The sequence below is a fragment of the Seriola lalandi genome, unplaced genomic scaffold, assembly GCF_002814215.2.
Source record: "Seriola lalandi dorsalis isolate HSWRI2012SDOR001 ecotype SW California unplaced genomic scaffold, Sedor1 jcf7180002053582, whole genome shotgun sequence".
Taxonomy (NCBI): domain Eukaryota; kingdom Metazoa; phylum Chordata; class Actinopteri; order Carangiformes; family Carangidae; genus Seriola; species Seriola lalandi.
The window spans coordinates 237,216-260,601 of record NW_019524135.1 but is presented as its reverse complement, the minus strand read 5'-3'; the positions used below and the strand labels follow the sequence as shown (position 1 = coordinate 260,601).

General features: G+C 40.9%; 1 protein-coding gene and 1 long non-coding RNA gene across 2 annotated transcripts; one reads left to right on the top strand and one right to left on the bottom strand.

Moving 5' to 3' along the window:
- The first annotated feature begins 19 nt into the window (after window positions 1-19).
- sacs (sacsin molecular chaperone) lies at window positions 20-22,821 on the top strand. Its single transcript, XM_087172684.1, has 11 exons — window positions 20-269; window positions 434-542; window positions 1,612-1,762; window positions 4,652-4,742; window positions 4,820-4,905; window positions 5,301-5,412; window positions 5,736-5,882; window positions 6,311-7,796; window positions 8,487-8,578; window positions 9,264-9,290; window positions 9,839-22,821. Exons 2-11 carry the CDS (start codon window positions 520-522, stop codon window positions 21,391-21,393), a joined length of 13,770 nt encoding a protein of 4,589 aa, XP_087028810.1. The 5' UTR covers window positions 20-269; window positions 434-519; the 3' UTR covers window positions 21,394-22,821.
- LOC111651327 (uncharacterized) lies at window positions 3,683-23,346 on the bottom strand. The gene is made up of 2 exons (XR_002760496.2): window positions 23,312-23,346; window positions 3,683-4,227 (listed from the first exon to the last, which is right to left on the bottom strand). It is a non-coding gene; the product is annotated as an uncharacterized LOC111651327 (long non-coding RNA).
- Between the last annotated feature and the right edge of the window lie 40 nt (window positions 23,347-23,386).

Here is a 23,386-nt window from a genome sequence, read left to right as displayed (position 1 = left end):
TCTCCACAGTTGTTGCTCCCAGTGTAATTCATTATTATTATTAGAACATCGCCTTTGAAGGAGTCAGTATGTTGTTGGAGGGAAAGAGCCATGGCAGATGCTATTGTTGTTGTTATTGTTACCAGGAACAATAACTTTCCGTGAAATGTGTCGTCATTGTAAGGGGACAGTTAACAGCACGCACTGGACCGATACAAGTGAGTGGTGTTTGTTGGGATAGCAGGATAACGCTCCTAAAGAGGCTAAACACCCGGCACCGGCGATAAACGGTAAAAACAAAGCCTCTTAGCCACACTCACAACAATATATTTATTTTATGTGTCTCCTTGTATCTTACACGTCACCAAAAGAGGGTAGGTATATATTTACCACACAGTTATACAGAGCAGACAGGTGTTTTTAGGAAGGTAACGGTTTTCTTGTCTTGTCACAGCCGTTTTCCGGGTGGAGTATTCCTGCGCCCAGTGCCAGAGATAGTCCGATGAATGTGCATGTGCAGGGACACATAAGAGCAACGAGATGGCCACCTGTCCAAACCCATGGTAAGCTTAATGTGTGCTTTAAAATATTTCTGTATACATTACAGCATATTGAATGGTAGGAACTGGTAGGCCCTCCTGCAACACTCCACTGGCTGTGATGTTCAGGTTCATTTCAACCACACTGACCAACCAACAAAGAGATAACAGTTTTAACAGCATTTCCCAGGATCACTATTGCAATGGGTTAGTTGTGTATTGTTCTGGATAGTTTAATATGGACTGTGGAGCTTTTCCACCATCCTGTGCTGGCTGCCACACCCACTCCAGCTCCAGTGACTGCACCACTTTGGACTTGGCTGCATGGGGTACAGTGCTCTGATGCTGAATAAGCAAGAATATTTTACTTTATTGCTTTTAAGGTGTTGACAGGCTAACCTATAGGTTTGCCTTACATAAGTAAAACACCCATGTTGTTACCTTAAATAGCAGTGCACTCCATTTCCAGAGTGTGGTAGTAATGTAATCATGGAGGCAGAGTTGACCAGCAACAAAATTACTGAGATAGTTGGCCCACTGATGGGAAATAGCTCATATCTTGAAGCAGGAATCAATATTGTTGTCTGTTACAACAATTTTACTTTTTCAGGATAACATATCACCCTACAGCACAATAAGACTGCTAGCTGTGTGAGACGGTATGCAAGTACAGTGGAAATCTACATCTAGAGCTTAATACACATGTCTAACTGGTACCAATGGACCATTAACAGATGGACCTGCTGAGGTGTCCATTCTCATGTTTCTTCCAAACCTAAACCTTGATCAATAATGGCTGTAAGCAAGACTCTTGTGTCCTCTACAATAGTGATCAAATTTGAGGCCTCCTTGTCTCTGCTGTTACACTACAGTCTTACCAGTGCACTCATAGGAGAGTGCTCTAAATTAATGTAAAGTCATGGATTTAAATCTATATATTTTGAAAGAAGTCATAACTTAATGTTTTATATGCACAGATGACACTATCAGAAGCTTAAAGATGTGTTTTCAAAATGTTTTAACAGCTCACAGTGAAATGTTCCCCATAATGATTTTGTTTTTTGACAAACACAATTTTGTCTTTACTTTTCAGGTTGCCATGGGTGACAGTCCGTCATGAGTACATTGGCCTTAGGTCCTACCAGGTTTCTCCCTTCACATCTGTTCAAGATGTTAAACAGTTGCTCTACGAGGAGACAGATCTCCCGGTTGAAGAGCAACGACTGACTCACAATGGGAGGGTGGTGAGTGTTTTTTTGAAGCAGCAGAGTAAACATATCACTTAACTATTCAAAAATGTGCAGTTTGAACATTTTCTGGGGAAAAAAGGCATATCTTGAAAAGTGCATAACAGATGCAAAAATCATCTACAACAGCAAAGCCTGTTCATTGTGTTCATACACTGTGTGACAACTGTTTTCAATTTTCTGGTCCCTTCTTTATTGGTTTCTCATGTACAGGACAGGCTTTGCTCATTTTCAACTAATTTCAGTTACAAAACCTTGAAGAGCATCAGGGCAGATCACACAAAGTAGTGTTATTATTTCAAACAGCATGCTTTATGTTCAAACCAAAGACCAAACCCAGAAATCTAGGTTTGAAAATGTAGGTACTGCTACTGTAAACATTATTAAATACTGCAGGGCGCCTATAAAAGCCAGTTCTGGGTAAATTACTATTATAATTCTTTGTTGCTTTGTTGCATGGGACAGATTTATTACTTTTACTGTGTTGGGTTTGTCCATTATAAACTTCAAATTCAGTGTATTCTTCTTTGTTATCACAATATTGGAAAACTCATTAAGGTCATTTTAGTTTATTTGCCTGTTGTTCTGTGGGTGGTTTCTGTCACAGGAAAACCTGAGGTTTCTTTTTCTGAGGATAGATAATTGCCAGCAGAAAAAAACAGGCCAGTCATAACTGCAGGCTAAATGATGTGATATTTATATAAACTAATAACAGTGCCTTCATTGTTAGAAGTGCTGTGAGTCTCCTTTGCAGGGTTGTGTTGTTGTTTCTGTAAGCAGTTAATTGAATATTTTTTGTTCTGTTATTGATCTTATGACTGATTCGATCATGATAATGATCATATCTACATACCTATCTGTTTGTCTATCTATCTTTGTCTGTCTGTCTTATCTTTATTGGTGGCTCGTGTTGGAGTTATGCAGTGTAATTCAATATCAGCTTGGATGACTGCAGTCAAATATTGTATATTCTCATACTGTGGGCAACATGACTAGGCACATCATCATCACAGTGTATGGAACAATGCAATAGCTTAGTTACAGCATTTTTAGCATATGAAACAAAATAAGTCACATACAGATGCCATATTGAACAAAATATAAATCTTCTGAGTTTAGACATGTAACATACCATTAAATGTTACAGTTTCATTGATAGAGTTTAGAATTGTATCTTTTACAGTTTTTACAGTTATACAGTTCTATGAATTAAGGTCTTACAATTGTTGATTATCTGTAATGCTATAAAAATCTTATTTTGGCTCAAACAGACGTGCCAGTAGTGCCCATTTGAGAAAGTAGTTTCGTTTTTGGCAGATAAATGTACTGTATGATTTTCGTTTGGTATTTTTTAATGGCTGTGTCAGTGTATGGGCTAATATGACTGGAGCTGACGCCATGTCTTGGGGCTGAGCAGATGGAAAGCACCAGGTGGTGGTCAGTGCTTGAAGCCCCCCCCTGATCTCATATGCAGAAATTAGCTGTGAGCCACACATACAAACGAATACCACATGCACTGCAAGGTCAGGTTCTACAGTTCCGAGTGTTAGATAGAAGGAATATTTGCATTCTGTTCTGTAAATATTGTAATGTGAATTGGTTTCCAGTAAAAAAACAACAATAGATTTTCCACTGTTCTCCTTAAATGTAAGTCTAGGTTTGACATTGCATTCCTGTTCTGCATGATGCAATTACTAAAGTGCAGCAGTTTGACGGATGAGGCATTATGCCAGATGCTGTACTTAGCAGAGGAGTGGTATGCTTTTTAGGAGAAATTGAAAGTCAAGTTTAGCTTGTTGTCTGTGAGTTTCATAAGCATCAAGAAGCCAGAGACCAAATGAGGAAAAACACTTCAAACTATTATACAACCCAACATACATTTTAGTTAGGAGAGGAAAATGTCCAGCTAAAGCAATCTGTTCTTTAGACAAATGTTTAATGCAGCAGACTCAAGATATATTGTTTGTACTTGTTACAACATTTAAGCTTTCAAGCACAATTTTTTCACATGCACAAACTTGAATATCTCATGCAGATCTATTTTACAGGTTTACAAAGGTTGATTTACAACTTGTAACTTTGGAGTTATCACTTTACAAGTTAAAAACCATTTTGATCCTAACTTGAGCCCACATAGATAGGGGGTGTGGTCATGCCTATGACTTACCATTTCTTGCTGGTTGTGGGGGATAATAAGGTGTGGTACTGGCCCGAGGTGGATTCTGACATCCCTATCAAAACATGCTTTGACAGCAATGTTGTTCACATGATTATTGCAGTACAGTGGCCATAATTAGGATGATGACTGAGGGTTTTGCCTGTGCAGAGTCCAGTTTGCCAGATGGCATGTTGATGTACAAAGACTGCTGAGTGCAGTGGGTCACAGTATCACCTTGAAAAGCCTCAAACAGTAGGAGTGGCAGCAGTATCATGCCTGGTGACGACTCTCTGCTGCATTTATTCTGTAAGATGCACCAAGAAAAGACTGTCAGTGACAGTAATGTTTGCAGTAACACTGCCTAAAAGAGTTAACTATAGCTGGGGTGAGAGACTGATAATATTTTAGTCTTGATGGGTAGACAACTATAAGTCTGTTATGACTTCTTAAAAAAAAGACATTCAGTTTTCTTACACACAGAGAAGTTAATTATTATCTCATATTATCTGTTATCTTATTATTATCTAAAGCATGTTCTTTTTGTTTAATTGAGCAACTTTGTACTGGATTTACGATACTTATTTGTTATTTGAGGATATTTATATATATTTATATACATGACATTTTCCATGTAATAACCCAAAACCATGCACACCAAGTTGTTTTCTTTTTAATGCTTTCTTGTCATATGTTAAATTAGACTTTGTCTCCATATCAACCCACTATAGCTGGATAACAGTGTGCAGATTGGGACCTTGGTGCCCCCGGGGAGCCTGGAAGTACCTATTGTATTGGAGGGAAGAGGCCTTAAAGGTGGAGGTAGGACTAAAACCACAGTGTCTCTGCAATAAACTAATTCTTACAACAGGGAGGCTTACCTGTCTTGGCTTTTACAGGGAGGTTTGGACAGACTACACCACCACTAGTTGAGTTTTTGAAAGATATCCTGAGGAGGTATCCTGAAGGTGGACAGATTCTGAAGGTAAGTGTCAGGCTAAATTTTTTTCTAAGGTTTTTATTGACTGAAATCTTTTGTTCTGTTTTGTTTTATATGAGCTCACCAAAGAGACCAAGATTAACAGGCAGTAATAGAGACTTTCCCAGGGAAGGCTACGTGCAATAAAACAGATACAGCATCATGGGATTTAGAATGAGAAAATATATCAAGCTTGCACAAAAATGAAGGGCAGTTTTACTTTTGGTTTTACTTGCTGACATCATCTCTAATACCATACATGGTAGTAACATTGCACCATCATTTCACTGTAATGCTTTTTGGATAAAAGTATCCACCAAATAAGCTGATATCATTGTGTACCCTCACTGTAAAGGCCATGCCTTCATAAATGCATGTATTTGCTGGGTTTTATTTTGAAGGAGTTGATTCAAAATGCAGAGGATGCTGGAGCCACAGAAGTCAAATTCATGTATGATGAGACGGAGTATGGAGTGGAGTCACTGTGGTCACCTGACATGGCTCAGCATCAAGGTTAGTAGTAAATAACTAGTAAAGCACTACAGGATAGCGCAGTGATCAGTGACACTGTTCTTTAATTGGAAGGCATACGCTCAAGCCTTCATGTAAGCAGGTATCTGTCCTACTTAAGTATCGTTTAGCAGCTGTTCTGTAGCTGAACCTCTGCTATGACCTCCATGTAAACAGGGAAAAGGGACAAGCCAGTTTTATTACAGGGAGTATTAAAATATTGTATCATTACATTCCGTCATTCATTGTACCTTTACTGAATATATAATTTTAGATTGTCTTAACTAATTTATGTTGATCTGATTCTAACTTAACTTTTATTGCAGCAACAGCATTGTATGTCTACAATGATGCTGTGTTCACCGTGGAGGACTGGAATGGGATTCAGGAGATTGCAAGAAGCAGGAAGAGAGAGGATCCTTTGAAAGTGGGACGATTTGGGATTGGCTTCAACTCTGTGTACCATATTACAGGTGAGGAGTGTCTTGAAATGCTAATTATAATTTCTGTTATTAAATGCTTACAATCAGTCTTCAGAAACAGAATATTTCCTGCCAAAATGTTGTTGTTGTTGTTGTTGTTGTTTAACTGCTTATAATTTTTTTGCTTTACCACAAATGTCCTATTTAGATGCATTGTAAATGACAACGAACTTTGTTCTGTATATCAGAATCAAATCAAAGTGGTGGTGTGGTGCCCTTGAGTAAGGCCTTAACCCAAACAGCCCAGTAGGGCTGCTTAGTGGCTAGCAGGTCAAAATGTGGTTGTACTGGACAGCTTCCAGGTGTGTGTGTAACTGTGTGAATGTGTATATTTATCACCTTATGAAATTATGATTATTATGTTATGTTTTAACATTTTTATTTATAATTTTTATGTTTTTCTTATGTCAATGTTTTAGATGTTCCCAGTATATTCAGTGGAGACCAGATTGCCATGCTGGACCCTCATCAGACTCTGTTTGGAGTGAATGAATCCGGACAGTGTTGGAACTTGAAGACAGACATTAAGGAGATCACAGAACTGGCTGACCAGTTTGCTCCCTACACTGGGATGTTTGGTAGCTCTGAGAAAACCATTAAGGACGGCAGCTTTCCTGGAACGCTGTTCCGCTTCCCACTCCGCATGAAACCCTCCCAGCTCAGTGGCAACATTTACAACAAAGAAAAGGTTTTGGAGCTCTTTGAGTCTTTCAAAGCAGATGCAGACACAGTGCTCCTCTTCCTCAAGAGTGTTCAGAAGATCTCCTTGCATGTGCGTGAGTCAGATGGTACAGAACGCATGTTGTTTCAGGTTACAGCAACAGAAAATACTGATGATAAGTTAGAAAGACCAAACGCACTTAAGACTCTGGGTCAGGCAACAGACAGCTACAGCAATGGAGTTCCCAGTTCTACCGTCACATGTGTCACTTACCAGGTCAACATAGAGACTCAGGATGAAAAGGCTAAAGAGACTCAGAGAACAACGTGGATGGTTTGTAATGGAGTTGGAGGGAGAGGAATGTGTCCTGAGTTGGACTCTCTGGCAGATGATTTGAAGTTCATGCCCACCATTGGCATTGCCCTGCCTCTTACTTTGATAAACAGAGAAGATGCAGGTGCCACATCTGGTTTCTCAGGACGGGCTTTTTGCTTCCTCCCTCTTCCCCCCGGGGAGGAAAGTGAGACAGGGCTTCCGGTTCATGTCAGTGGCTTCTTTGGTCTCACAGACAACCGTAGGAGTATCAAGTGGCGAGAGGTGGACCAGTGGAGGGATCCAGCTGCCCTGTGGAATGAACTGCTTATAATCACTGTTATCCCTAGGGCTTACTTCACACTCATCACTGAGACTATCAAAAGGGTACAGACAAAAAAGGACCAAGACTTTCCATTGTCCCCTACAGGGATCTATGAGGCCTGGCCAAATCCTAGGCAGGTCAAGTCCCGCTGGAAACCTATTCTCCAGCCGCTGTTTCATGACTTGCTGCAGCAGGAAGTCATCTATTCCCTCAGCGAGAGCTGGATCCGGGTGGACCAGGCTGTGTTCTCAGAACTCGACACATATGAGGATATTTCAGCAACTGTGGTCAACTACCTCCAAAGCTCAGGAATGCAGGTGGCAAAGGTACCTGCTGCTGTGGACTCTGTCCTGGCTTCCTACATGGCTGAGTCAACTGAAGTGAGGAAGGTGACTCCATCTTTGTTGCGGCAGGTGATCAGGAAGTACAAACACAAAGGTCCCTCCCAGGAGAAGCTGCTGCTGCTGGAGTTTGTGCTTAGTGATGCCAATTACAGTGACCTAATAGGACTGGAGCTCCTGCCACTGCAAGATGACACATTTACAACATTTTCATCTTCTGTCAATGACAAAGACGCCATTCACATTGCATCTGAAGAGTACCCCAGGTAGAGATACAGTGAAATTTCCTTTTACTCTTGAAGTGATTTTAACAGGTGAAAATGATATGAGATAGTATTTTTATCTGAAATAACCTTGACTGTATGTCATGGACACAGCACTTGTTCACACTTTGGCCAAATTTAAATGGGTGCAGCAGCCTGGAAGATATTGATCTAAGGCACAGCCATGATGTGCATCAAAGAAAATCTCTCCTTTGTTTATATATGTATAAACAGTAAGAGCATATATAAGTACAGTTCAATGTACTTTACTTTAGTAAGGTTACTGTAATTTGCTAATACCAGGTGAAAAATTTCCACATCTGAAAAGCACATGCAAATTTGTTCAGAAATATTAAAGGAAGATTGTTGCCTGATTAGCTTGTGGCTTTTCTACTGCCTTTGAAAATCAGACAACAATTACATGCAAATTGAAAATGCAAATTAGATTGACATGAACTGTGCAAATTTTGCCCTCCTTTCATGCACATAAATTTGGCCATCAGTGTATCTTCTTTTCAGTATTCTGAGAAATGTGTTTATCTTTTACATAAAGTCATTCAGATATACTAATTTTGCTCAACTTTATGGCACTGTTGTATATGTAATTTATTCAACATTATTCAACATTAAAATAGTAGTACATGTAGAATTTAATTTGTACAATTTCTTTCCTTTCTTTTGCTTTGTCCCAAGGTCTCTGTATCCAGGACTTGAGGGTCGCTTTATACTCGAGAGCATTAAACCTTCAGTAATGGACAGTTTGAAGAAAGCAGCCAAATCCAGAGGTAATGTAACGTATTTAATTTACATGCAATATCAGTCAGCTTTAAGCACTATGCAAAGTATGATTTGTGTAACATGTAAGATGTTTGCTGAACTGCATCTCAACTGAAACTGAAAAATCCTCACAGTCCCTGGGATGACTATGTGGATTATGTGGGTTTAGCCATATTGTAGTAACACTGGGTCACCTTACTTCTGCATTGCCAGCAGGGCATTAAATCTGGTACACTGCTGATAGATAATTTAGGAGTGAGAGACAGAAAGAGAAAGAGACAGTGAGCATGCTGTTTCATGGAAGAGTTGTTTTTGTGCCACACATTCCGCTCGATCCTGACTGCCCTCACTGCATACTCAGCCATGAGTATGACAAGAGGGCCATGTGCCAGACAGAAGAAATATGTTAAGCAACAGATTTGGCCTGTGAACCCAACATTAATGATTAATATAACAATGTTGAACTAACTTTTCCCCATTTTATGTGAATGTGTCTACGGTAGCTTAACTTTCATTAGCATCCTTCATCCATTAGTCTTTATCTGCTGCCCACTCTGGCCCCACTTATGATGATAATGTACCACTTCTTAGATCCTATAACATCAACTGACCTAGGCCTATTTTCTTTTTGTTTTGTTTAGTTTTTTTGAAAATACATTCTAGATGTCTAAAAATGTGTCACTTGAATTACAGTGCAACAATATCTTTGGGGGTGCTCAGGTAGGTATTTCAAAGTGTGTGAAATATTGAACCTTTTTACTATTGACCTAAACTAATGCATGGCTGTGAAAGAGCACCATGATTACTGCAGTCAGAGAACTCAATAAACAACAATTCACATGTTAAGATTCTGTAAAATTCACTCATCATCACTCTGACTTATTTCACACAGATTTCATGGTGCACTTCACTACTTGCAGTGTTTAACTAGTTCAAATGCTCTTTCAAAAATGAAAATTTGTATAAATTTAACAAACTGTGTGTGCGTGAACAAAACATGGTTTATGCTAGTGTGTCTGCATTGTTAACATCAGCAGTATGTGCTGCAATATTGCTGTAAGTTCTTAAATGCTGAGTATGAATATACTAATTTTTTCTAATTAGTCATTTGTTTGTGCAGTTTCTCAGTTCTTTTGTATAAAATAATTTTGGTGACAAACCTAACTGTGTCAGCTTTGAAAGATAGCATTTAGTAGCCTATTAATAAATAAAAATAATAAATAAAATAATAAAAACATAATAACTAATAACTCTTGTTATTTAAACAGGAAGACCCTGTACTCAGCTACAAGTGCTGAACCCTGAACGATCAGCTCGACTCATCAAGGAGATCCTTTCAACAGCCTGGCCAACTAGAGACTTCATTGTCCAGTGGGAACCTGGAAACAGAGAGTTGAAGCATCCTACAGTTTCCTGGCTGAAGATTATTTGGAAGCATCTCTATATAAATTTTGCTGATGACCTAAGTACCTTTGAAGACATGCCTTTGATCCCACTTGTGCCACTTGAGGAAAGCATGGACATTGTTAAGCTTCTACGTATCAAAACACCATCCCCCATAATTCTTGCAGATGAAGAAGAGGCACCCCTTTCTGAAAACCTTCTTGACATCATGGAGAAGCTTGGAGGAGTAGTGATAAAAAAGATGGATTCATGTTTGCAGCACCCTCTGCTAAAGAATTACATCCATTCTTCCTCTCCTGGTATGCTTCTGCAAATTATGGATAGATTGGCAACACAGCGTTTATCCAGCACAGTCTCCTCTTTCTCAGTCACAGACAAGATTGCCCTCAGGAACTTTCTTGCAGGACTGTCTGACATTACAGAGAAGGAAAAGCATACCCTGCTTGAACTTTCAATCTTTGAGAAAGTGGGGAACTGCCCTGAAGGTACCTCAGTGTTCACATCCCTGAGAGGAGCTAGAGCTTTACATCATAGAGCCAAGTATCCACCAAATGTAAAATTATCTGTAAATCTTGTGGGTTGCTGCGACGAGGAATCAATCCGCCTCATCAAGATGCTAAATGTAGAACAGGTGAAAACAACAGAGTGTTTGAAGATTATTATTCAGGATATTGAGAGGGCGTTTTACACAACAGATGAGATATCCCAAATCATGCTTTGGGCACTTAAACATTTGGCGTTTCTAAAGAATGAAAACGCATCTGTGATTGGATGGCTTTCTGCTCTTAAATTTATTCAGCTACCTTGTGGAAAGTCAGTCAAAGCCTCCGATCTTTTTGATCCTGAGCTGGAGATTCTACAGAATCTGTTCTACAGGGAAGAGAAAACCAGGTTTCCCACAAGTACATTCACATGCACCCCTGATATTCTTCATTCACTTAGACAACTGGGCCTAAGAAATGAAGTACAGCTCAGTGAAAAAGATGTACTTCACGTGGCAAAGAAGATAGAGGAGTTACAAAGCAGCGATGAACCGGAGTGGGACTTAATAATCAAAAAAGCTAAAACACTCCTGCAGATACTTAACAGACAAACCAAGCTGGTAAAATCAGCTGATGCTCAGACATCATTGCTAAAACTGAAATGGGTGCCTGTCTGCAAAGAAAGACCCCTAACTTACCCTAAATCACTTGCCTGGGTTGGAGATACTCTCAATATCTGCTCTTTGTCTGAGATGTGTGATATATCCCATGCAGTGCTTGTGGGATCTTCAGTAGCACTGGTTGAACACACGTCAACAGGTATGAAGAAGGCACTGAAACTAACTGTAGAGCCACAGGTGGATCAAGTATTGCAACACCTGAAAGCAGTGAATGACTGGCACAAATCTCAAGCATTCACCACAGAGGATTGGTATCAATTCCAGCAGATCTTGTTTGAGATTTACGCCTTCATGCAGGCTCATCTTGAGGATGCAAGAGAAGCGATGAAATCACTGCCTTTTGACTGGGTGTGGACAGGGAAGACATTCTCATCACCTGGCCACACGGTCCTAAAACCCCTCCCCGATCTAGACTTACAGCCTTACCTGTACTCCCTGCCAAAGACAATCAGAAAGTTTCACAAGCTTTTCAAGTTTTGTGGTTCAGTTGAAGAGGTTGTCTCAAGCCATGTGTTTGAAGTCATCAGCACCATTCGACAAAGATATGAAGGAGAGATTACCAAGGAGGAAAGCAAACATGATATCCTGCTTTTGATCAACATCCTAAGATGGCTGTACAACAATCAGATAACTGTAGATACTAACATGCATGTGCCGATTCTCTGTTACAAGGACCCAAGCAAGTTAGCCATGAAGCCCATTCATGAATGCACTTACTGTGACATCAAGGTTGACGACTTGAATGACTTACTTGAAGATGCATCAGAGCCCATTATATTAGTCCATGATGACATCCCCATGAAAACTGCAGAGTGGCTGAAGGTGCCATGTTTGAGCACAAGACTGATAAACCCAGAGAACCTTGGCTTTGAACAATCAGGCCAACGAGAACCTCTAACAGTAAGAATAAAGAACATCTTGGAGGAATATCCATCTGTAGCAGACATTTTTAAAGAGCTCCTTCAGAATGCTGATGATGCAAGTGCAACAGAGTGCAGTTTCCTCATTGACATGAGAAAAAACACTGACATTCGAGAGAATCTCCTTGACCCTGGTATGATTGTTTGCCACGGGCCCTCATTGTGGTCTTTCAACAACTCTGTGTTCTCAGATACAGACTTTCTGAACATCACAAGGTTAGGTGGATCAGTGAAGAGATGTGAAGCAGACAAAGTTGGCAAGTTTGGCTTGGGTTTCAACTCAGTTTATCACATCACTGACATCCCCATCATAATGAGCAGAGAGTTCATGATCATGTTTGATCCAAACATTAATCACATCAGCAAGCACATCAGAGACAGGTCTAATCCAGGGATAAAAATCAACTGGAGCAAGCAACAGAAAAGGCTAAGAAAATTCCCCAACCAGTTCAAACCTTTCCTCAATGTCTTCAATTGTCAGCTTCCGCTAGCTCAGGACTCCCCATACAAGTTCAGTGGTACACTGTTTAGACTCCCATTCAGAACAGAGCAGGAAGCCTCACTAAGTGAAATCAGTAGTCTGTACTACAACACCACGGACATCTATTCCCTGGTTGATGAGTTCAGCATATGTGGCCATCGATTCATTCTGTTTACACAGCATGTTGGAAGTATGGTCTTGAAATACCTGAAATATGAAGAACCAAATCCAGCAGGAGCACAAGATGTCGTGACTATCAACAAAAGTGTGTGGTCATCCAAAGCCTCATATGGACCTCTGAGTATCCTAAAATCTGCAGCAAGGGTTATGAAGAAAGTAGCAAGCACCAACAAGGTACCTGCTGATGTTCCCAAGTCTGGCTGCATCATACGTGTTGTGGTAGAAGAGTTTCATAATGTGTTCAAACGCATTGTCGATCTCCACTCCCCACTGTTCAGAGGTTCAGAGGAAGATCCTAACCAGTACTTTGAGATGGCTGCTAAAGGTGTTCAGACAAGAAGACTCACAGATGAAATGCCCCAAAAGGCAGTTGAGGTCACCAACTGGCTCATTTGCTCATGCATGGATGTAACTGAAGCACTCAAGTTTTCCCTCAGTGATAGTGGAAAAAGACTTGGACTAGTGCCTTGTGGAGGAGTGGCTGTTCTGCTCTCAGAGGAAGAAAATCGCAAATGGACAGTAAAGACAAACACCACATCAATCGGAGAGGTGTTTTGTTACTTACCTCTCAGAATCAAAACAGGCCTGCCAGTCCATGTTAACGGCTGCTTTGCTGTGACTTCTAACCGTAAAGAGATCTGGAAGACTGACACCAAAGGACAGTGGAATTCTGTGTTCATGAGACACGTCATTGTCCAGGCGTATTTGGCAGCACTCACAATGCTACGTTCAATGGCTGAAAGCGGAGAACTGCTTGATTACAACTATTACGCAGCATGGCCAGATCCAGGTCAGGTGCATGATGACTTCACACTGATCAGCCAGGGTGTCTACCAAGAAATAGCCAAGGGAGGTGACAGTGAGCACGCAAAAGTTTTCTCAGATGGCAAAACCTGGGTGTCAATCAAATTCGTCAGATTCCTTGATGATGCCTTACTCTGTAGGCCAGACATTGGTCCTGCTGCTTTCAAGATATTCTTGAAATACCTCAAGAAGAGCGGCTCACAAAACCTCTGTGCTGTTGAGCTGCCTGACTGGGTGAAGGAGGGATTTGATGATGCTGGATGTAAAGGGAAGTTAATGGAAAACACCCTGACAGAGAAGCAGTTCTTTTCAGATGTCTTTTTCCCTCACATCCAAGAAATTGACAGAGAGCTTCGAGATCCCCTGATGCATTATGTCTTGAATGAGAAGCTGGAAGATTTTGCATCAATCCTCAGGGTTACTCCTTGTATCCCATGCTCCGGCCCCAATAAGGAACTGGTTTTGCCCTCCAGACTCATTCACCCAGAGGGAAGAGTTGCTAAACTCTACAGCAATGATGATGGAAGATTTCCTGAAGGGACTTCCAAAGACTACCTAAACCCTGTGTGTTTAGTGAAGCTAGTTCAGTTAGGCATGGTGAAAGATGACCTGTCATGGGAGGACCTGATTGAACGCGCTCAGTCTGTTATTCATCTTAATGAAAGTGATCACGCAGCTGCATGCTTTCGTAGCAGTATCCTACTCAGTCTCATTGATGAGAAACTGAAGATTAGAGATGCGGCAGCAGCTGAGCTCTTAGAAAAGCTACAGGACATCAAGTTCCTTCCATTTCTGACAAGACCTGCAGGGTTCTCACTACCATGGCATGGGAACAACTTTTCCCCAACAACAATGTTCTCTGCTAAAGAACTCTTCACAACTGAACATCAGGACACAGTTTGTCTGATGAAGCCAATTCTGAATGAGAATTCTCCATCTTTCAAAGGTTGTGGTGCAATGTCATTGGCTGTAAAAGACTGTTTTGGTCTAATAAGGAAGCCCTCGGTTGGACTGGTCATCAGTCAGCTCAAGAAACTGTCTCAATCATTTGATGGTGTCACACTGTATCAGGAAAACATAACAAATGCCTGTTACAAGTATCTACATGAAGAAATGCTACAAGCTGAGGATGCAAAAGAACAAATAACTGAGGAACTGAAAGCGTTCAACTCCATCCTGGTGGAGAACACATATGTCAATCCCTCCAAAGTTGCATTCCACCTGAATTTTGATGCAGCTCCGCATCTTTATCAGCTCCCTAACAAATACAGAAACAGTTGTCGTGAGCTCTTTGAAAATGTTGGGGTACAGCCGAGCTTTACAGTTGAGGATTTCTCAGCAGTTCTTGAAACAGTGAAGCAGGAATGTGGGCGAAGGGCACTCACTGAGGATAACTTCCAGTTGTGTCGCAGAATTATTAGTGAAGGAATATGGAGCTGGATACGAGACAAGAACCAAGAATACTGCCAAGCAAATTATGGTGGGATTCTGTTACCTGACTCCAATCTGACATTACAGCCATCCAAATCACTATGCTACAATGACTGCCCTTGGATCAAGGTCAGAGACTCTTCTGTGAAATACTGCCATGGGGATATTCCAAGAGAGGTTGCTGTGAAATTAGGAGCAGTCCCAAAACGTCACAAAGCCTTGGAGAGGTATGCCTCAAATGTATGTTTCACTCGACTTGGGAGTGAATTTGGACAGAAAGAAAAACTCACAAGCAGAATTAAAAGTATTCTCAATGCTTACCCATCAGAGAAAGAAATGCTAAAAGAGCTACTTCAAAATGCAGATGATGCCAAAGCTACTGAAATTTACTTTGTTTTTGATTCAAGGACACACCCCACAGACAGAATATTTGATGATAAATGGGTTCCTATGCAAGGACCTGCACTCTGTGTATATAACAACCAGCCTTTCACAGAAGATGATATCAGAGGCATACAGAATCTCGGAAGAGGAACAAAAGAGGCAAATCCCGGCAAAACTGGTCAGTATGGTATAGGATTCAACTCTGTCTATCACATCACTGACTGCCCGTCCTTTATCTCAAACAATGACATTCTGTGCATCTTTGATCCTCATGCACAGTATGCACCAGGGGCTACATCTGTGAGTCCTGGAAGAATGTTTAGAGACTTGGACTCTGACTTCAGATCTCAGTTTTCAGACGTTTTAAACCTTTACTTAGGAGTTCATTTTAAGTTAGAACGCAGCACAATGTTCAGATTCCCTATTCGCTCTACAGATATGGCAAAGACCTCAGAGATCAGTTCAGTCCCTGCATCTGACAGAATGGTGCAAAACCTTCTGGATAAGCTAAAAACTGATGGCGCTGAGCTTCTGATGTTCCTCAACCACATGGAAAAAATATCAATCTGTGAAATTAATAATGCGTCTGGAGAACTAAAGGTGCTGTATTCTGTGACTGCCAAAATAACAGATGGTGATCGGCTGAAACGCAAACAGTTTCATGCCTCAGTCATTGATAGTGTGACCAAAAAGAAGCAGCTCACTGCTATCCCAGTTCAGCAGATAACTTACACAATGGACATAGAGGACACGGATGGAACTTTGACTACATGGATGATCTGCAACCGATCTGGCTTCCCTAACATTGAAAATGTCTCAAAAAGTGTGATCTCAGCTCACAAAAACGAAGATATAACTCTGTTTCCACGTGGAGGGGTAGCTGCATGTGTAAGCCACAACTACAAAAAACCCCACAGAGCCTTCTGCTTTCTGCCCCTGTCACTGGAGACTGGCTTACCTTTCCATGTCAATGGACATTTTGCTCTAGACTCAGCTAGAAGAAACCTATGGAGAGATGACAATGGAGTAGGGGTAAGGAGTGACTGGAATAACAATTTGATGACATCACTGATAGCCCCTGCCTGCGTGGAACTGCTGATTCAGCTTAAGCGTCGATACTTCCCAGGTCCTGATCCCACCATGACCGTACTACAAGGAACACCACTTCATGTTGTTAAAGATACATTGCGGAAATATCTGTTCTTCTTCCCAGTCAACAGACTTGATATACAGCCAGACTGGTACTGCCTGGTTAAATCAGTGTACAACAGTATCCATGCTGACCTGAAGCGTCTGCTTCCTGTTATCAGAGCAGCACAAATGGACAACTCTGACATGCACTCTGTCGTTTATATTTCTTGGGTGAATACGTCCACAGCGAGCAAAGGCAGAGCTTTCTTTGACAATCTGCTACAAGATGAGCTTCAGCACTTGAAAAACACTGAGTACAACATCACCTCAAGGAAGTCTGTGGCTGAAAATATCTACAGGCTGAAAACGTTGCTTCTGGATATTGGTTTCAACCTGGTTCACACTTGCGATGAGACTGCAAATCTCTACTACTGTTTGGAGGATGCAGGGATACCAGTCAGTTATGTAACACCAGAGGATGTCCGCAACTTTCTTCACACTTTCTCGTCACCAGACACATCTTGCCACGTTGGAAAACTTCCCTGCCGCCTCCAACAGTCCAACTACAAGCTTGTTCATAACCTGAAGATTCTATTCGACTACTGTTTCAAAGACATAGAAGTGGATGAAATCAAAATTGAGGGTTTGCCTCTGTTGATAACAATGGACAATATGCTTCAGGTATTTGATACCAAGAGACCAAAGTTCCTGACAACGCATCACGAGCTAATCTCATCGAGGAAAGAAATGTTCATGAATACATTGTACATCCGGTACAGCAACATCCTGTTGAATGCAGGAGCTGCAAAGATTTTTGACATCAGCAGCTTTGGTGACCTACTGGGGTCTGTTCTTCCAAGAGAGTATCGAACAAGGATCCCTGTAAAGTGGAGAGACACCTTTGCAAGTGAATCTTGGCTAAAGAATGTATGGAACTTCATCAGTGAGAATATAGCTGTTAAGGAGGATCAAGTGGACATTAAACCCAGTTTTGACACAGTGCTTGACATTCTGAAAGACTGGGCTTTAATACCGGGAATCAAATTCTTGGCAAGAGAAAAGATAGTTGTCCCTGAGCATGATGTGCTTTTGCCTCTGAGTTTGATGAACATAGCCATATTTCCACATGGCCAAAATGACAAAGTCTTTCACACTCTAATGAAAGCAGGGTGCATTCAGCTTGCAGTGGGCAAGATCTGTGTCAAAGAGAATCCCATCCTGCCTTTTCTGGCGCAGTACACAGCAAACATTGAAAATCCATCAAGTGTCCTGAAAGCTGTAGAGTACATGATTCAGACATCTGCATTCAAAGCAGCAAACCTGACTGACAAGGACTTTGAGGCTCTTCTGTTGTATTTCAACTGCAACCTAGCTAACCTCACACAACAGGATGTACAGAGCCTAAAACTCATCCCATGCTTTAAGTCAGTTAGTGGGAGGTACATCAGCATTGCAAACTATGAGGCAAACTATGTCCTTGCAAAAAGCATTCCTACGGCAGATATAGACAAATGGGCTCACACAGCCTCTTTTGCCTTTCTTGCTGACAATCCACAGCTTAAAGAACTGTATACCTTTCTTGGCTGTATGCCAATTGATGACTTAGAAATCTACCTTCAACATCTCCTGCCAAAGTTTGAGAGTCTTTCCTATGATGCCAAAGTTGAACACATTGTCTACTTGAAAGAGAGACTTTTGTCAATGGAAGAATCATGTGAGATGAAAGATCAGCTCTATGAAAAACTGGAGGGACTGTCATTCATCTATGACTACTCAAACAGACTCAGGCCAACCAAGTTCTTCTATGATGAGACAATTAAGGTGTTCGAAGTCATGCTACCTGCAAAATCGTTCATACCAAGTGACTTTTTCAAGAAAGTTGAGCAAGTGTCAAAACCAAAGAACGGAACATTGTTGCTCTCCTCATGGATAACCTTTCTGAGAAATATTGGTCTGAAGCATGAACTGTCCCAGCAGCAAGTTCTTCAGTTTGCAAAAGAGGTCAGCATCAAAGCCCAGACAGAGAGCTGGACCAAAGAAAAAGTGCAAATCATTGTCGATGTGCTCTTGAACCATATTTTCAAAGAGAGGACAGATCTCTTCCAGGGTACTTTTCTCAAAGAGCTCTCAATGATACCATTCCTTTGTCCTGAGAGAGCGCCCAAAGAACTCATCAGGCTTCATTCACAGTACCAAGAGATGAGTGGCACACTTCCTCTGATTCGTTTCAGTGGGTCTCAGGTAAATCCAAAATTCAAGCAAACAGATATTATTCACTTGCTTTGGACATCCTGCCCAATTCTACCAGAGAAAGGTACTCCATCAAGCATAAAGGACCAGGAAGGGAGCACTCTCATTGGACAGGAACAACTTGACCAAGTGCTGAACATGTTAGGTGTCAGCTTGGACCCACCGTTGGAGAAAGTCATAAGCAACTGCAAGAACATCTGCAACTTATCCAGTCCAGATGATGAAATGGTGAAAACCAGGAACAAAGTTTTAAGGTCCACCTACGAGTTCCTTAATGCTGATAAAAGAGATTTCCGTTACCAGCTCCGTGGGGTGGCTTTTGTCATGGTTGAGGATGGCTGGAAATTGCTGAAACCTGAAGAGGTTGTCATTAATCTGGACAATGAATCTGACTTCAAACCCTACTTGTACAAATTGCCTCTAGAACTTGGTACCTTTCATCAACTCTTCAAACTCCTTGGCACAGAAGATGTTGTGTCAACCAAACAGTATGTTGAAGTGCTGTGGAGAATTTACAGAAGTTCAGAGGGCAAGCAGCTTGACCCAAATGAAATGAGAACTGTGAAAAGGGTTGTTTCAGGATTGTTCAAGGCTCTACATAATGATCCAGTGGAAATTCGCAAAGACCTAGAGAGTCTCAGAGATTTGTTATTTTATCTGCCAAGCCATGATGGTAGATTAGCAAAATCCAATAGTTTAGTGTTTGATGATGCCCCACACTACAAGAGTAGAATTCAGGGTAATGTTGGAGTTCAGATGCTTGTGGACATGAGCCAGTGCTATTTGGGAAAAGATCACGCCTTTCACACAAAGCTGATCATGCTTCTTCCCCAGAAACTAAGGCCTAGACTGTTGAGTAGCATTCTTGAAGAACAACTTGATGAAGATTCTCCAAGAATGTGCCAGTTTGGAGCTCTTTGTTCACTTCAAGGTCGCCTTCAGCTGTTGCTGTCATCAGAGCAGTTCATCACAGGACTGATCAGAATAATGAAACATGAGAATGACAATGCATACCTTGTGAATGAGGAAAAAGCTATTCGTCTCTGCAAAGCACTTTGCGAAGGACTCAAAGTATCTTGTTTTGAGAAACTCCAGACAACATTGAGAGTGAAAGGATGTACTCCCATCCCTCACAGCCGCAGTGAAACACTTGCCTTCCTCAAGAGGTATGGGACAGCTGTGATTCATCTGTACATTCAGCATTCAGACAGTAAAGACATTAATTTCCTCTTGGCACTGGCTATGACATTAAAGTCTGCTACAGACAATTTGATTTCTGACACATCCTATCTAATTGCCATGCTGGGTTGCAATGACATTTACAGAATCACAGAGAAACTGGACAGCCTTGGTGTTAAATATGACTCAACAGAGCCTTCGAAACTTGAGCTGCCCCTCCCTGGAACCCCCATACCAGCTGAGATACATCACACACTCCTCATGGATCCAATGAATGTATTCTATCCAGGGGAATATGTGGGTTACCTTGTAGACTCTGAGGGAGGAGACATATACGGGTCCTACCAGCCTACCTATACATACGCAATCATTGTTCAAGAAGTAGAAAGAGAAGAGGAGGAAAACACAAGTTTTCTTGGAAAATGCTTCCAGATCGACATTGGGTACAGTGAGTACAAAATAGTAAGTTCCCTCGACTTGTACAAATTCTCAAGACAAGATGAAAGTACCCATGTTCGAGACACCAGTGCCCCATCAACTCCTACAAGCCCAGATTGTCGTTCCACTGGTCTACGAATGGTCCCTCCTCTTTTTGCTGGCAAAGAAAACCTCAGACCTCCCCCTCAAAAACAATCACCAAAAAAGATAAAACTTCAGGCATTGCCCGAGATCCTGAAAGAAGTGACCTTAGTTGTTGAACAAGCTTGGAAGCTTCCTGAAACAGAAAGAAAGAAGATAGTTCGCCGATTGTATCTCAAGTGGCATCCAGACAAAAATGCAGAGAATCTTGACATTGCCACAGAAGTCTTCAAGCACTTGCAGAACGAGATCAACAGGATGGAGAAACAGTCTTTGGCTGATCAACAAAATACAGACCGAGCCTCTAGGAGATCTTTCTCCACATCATCAACACGCTTCCAGTCAGAGAAGTTCTCATTTCAAAGGTTTTATTCATCGTGGAACCAAGAAGCAACAAGTCACAAGTCAGAAAGGCAGCAGTTCAGGGAACATTATACAAGCTATGCAGGTTCATCATCGCATTCTCATCGTTTCTTCGTGCCCCCAACTTTCAAGACAGTTGGAAACCCCGTGGAAGCCCGCAGGTGGCTGAGGCAAGCCAGAGCAAACTACTCCGCTGCTCGCAATGATCTTCATAAAAATGCCAATGAGTGGGTTTGTTTCAAATGCTACCTGGCCACAAAGCTTGCATTGATAGCTGCAGACTATGCAGTCAGAGGAAAATCAGACAAAGATGTAAAACCAACTGCTTTGGCGCAAAAAGTGGAGGAGTACAACAAACAGTTGACAGGCCTTGCCAATGATGTTCAGATCCTGGAAGGATATGGTGTGGACAGCCTGAGAACTCGTTATCCGGATCTCCTGCCATTTCCACAAATTCCCAACGACAGATACACATCTGAGGTGGCAATGAGAGTGATGGAATGTACCGCACGGATTATCATAAAGCTTGAATCCTTTGTGCAGCAAAAAATATAATACTGTTGATAAAAGATGGCAATGAAACTACAGTATGCATAGATCCTCTGTGGCATAGAGGACACCTGTGGCTGTGTGCAATACAGATCATGTATATCACTTTGAATAAAATTGAAGTATCCAGCTGGCAGCTTATGGTACATATGCAGTTTCTACCTGTGGTGGTGGTGCTGTGGCCCATGCACAGTAAATAAATGAATGGCTCCCATAACCGCTGTCTCAATATACATTTGCTGTAATATGTGAAAAAGAATTCTGCACATGCTGTACATACAAAAGCCGCAGCAATACGTTTTGTTTACCAGAGTCCCCATACTGAATCTATTTGCTCTGTTATAATGAAAAAAAAGATGCTGCTTTTTTTACTTTATCTTTTATAAAAAAAATATATATGTATATATTTTCTTGCTACAGAAAATCAGTTGAGTGTACTTAAAGGTTGCGCTTGTAATGAAAAAATAGATAAACTCAAACTGTCAATACAGCAATTACTTTCATGCAACGTCCTATTTGCAAGATCTCAGCAAAGCAAGGAAATACAATCATGTTTGTAAATTTTGTTTTTTTTTAATGGTTGATTTCATATCATTTCTGTAAATTTGTAAATTTTCTGTAACATAGCCAGTCACTTGTTTATGGAAAAGCACTTTTTTGAAACTCCTAATGTATTCACACTTGCACTTGTATAGCGCTTGTGTCACCCCAGCAACTTGGGAGAATCCAACTGTGAATGGGGAAACTCTTTATGTTACTTCAAACTGAATTCTGTTTTTGTTTTGTTTTTTTTATTGGGGATATGTTTTGTTTTAGCTGTGTTAAATGTTTGTTGTGCTCCTGTTTTGCATTATTACCTGCTCTTATGAACCATGTGTACCCTACAAAGAGCAAATCTGCTTTGATAACTACATGTTTTGGATGGGGCAATGACAGCTACAGCTCAGCTTTTGCTTAAACAAGTCATCCAAATATTGTTTCTTTTTACGGTGATGGCCTGTTTGGCAATACTCAATAGGAAAGTGTGATAGAATAAAGAGCCATATATATGCTATAATCTGGGCACAACCCTTATGTTAACTTTTGTCAGCATGAAACCATGTTCATACATTTTTGGTCATTTGAACTATTCTGGTTTAAGGAACATAGAATAGCACCAGACTGTGGTGCTTGTGTGTTTTTACAGCTTTGTTTTCCCTTTAAATTGAAAGACTATACACACACTGACCACATATTGTGTCATTTTGAAACATACTTTAAAATGTGCTTCTTGGTATCTGTTGTCTTATTACACCTCAAGCTTAAGGTGACTCAGCTGAGGGTGTCTCCTTGGACATACGACCTTGGAGTACCTTGTGTATCATGTATATGTACATGTATACACGTTGATGTGCACTGTGCCATAGGAAGGCCTAATAAATTCCATTAAATAAACGGTGTCCGATTTTGTTCGTAGGTTTATAAAAGAAGGCACATTTAAAAAGAATGTGTAGTCTATGTGATTTAAACAATTATGACGCTTTTAAATTCTCAAATTTTTGTATTGCATCCACTTTTTAATATTTCATATATTGCCTCACGTTTACAGGCAGAGCATCCTATCTATTTGCTCTCCAAATTGGAGAAACATTAACTAAGTTATAAGGTAATCTGACTATTGATATTGACGAGATTGTCACAGCCTGCAGGAGCAGCTCTAATTATTTATTTTAAGGATAAATTTCAGCTTGTGGGTGCGGGTGTAAAGCTCTGTTTTGTGTCTGGGTGGCACCGCAAAACTTATCCAGTAGAGTGCACCAGAGAGCCATTAACATGGTTAGGTAATGCTCAAAACTATCCATTCATGGTACAGGCTTTGTGCAAGGCAGAAAACAAAGAGACAGTTAAACCTTAAAATTGTTACGTGATAAATTAAAAGACTGACCGTCCTCTTGTGCCTTTTTGTCCATAAGATCTGATTAAAAAACAGAGAGCAGTCTTCAGAAAAACAAATATATGA

Excerpts from the sequence above, each read along its gene's own strand:
- sacs (XM_087172684.1), top strand. The coding sequence starts at position 520 with ATGGCCACCTGTCCAAACCCATG. Across the intron at positions 543-1,611 it reads GCCACCTGTCCAAACCCATG|GTTGCCATGGGTGACAGTCC; the intron begins GTAAGCTTAATG and ends TTTACTTTTCAG. Across the intron at positions 4,743-4,819 it reads AAGAGGCCTTAAAGGTGGAG|GGAGGTTTGGACAGACTACA; the intron begins GTAGGACTAAAA and ends TGGCTTTTACAG.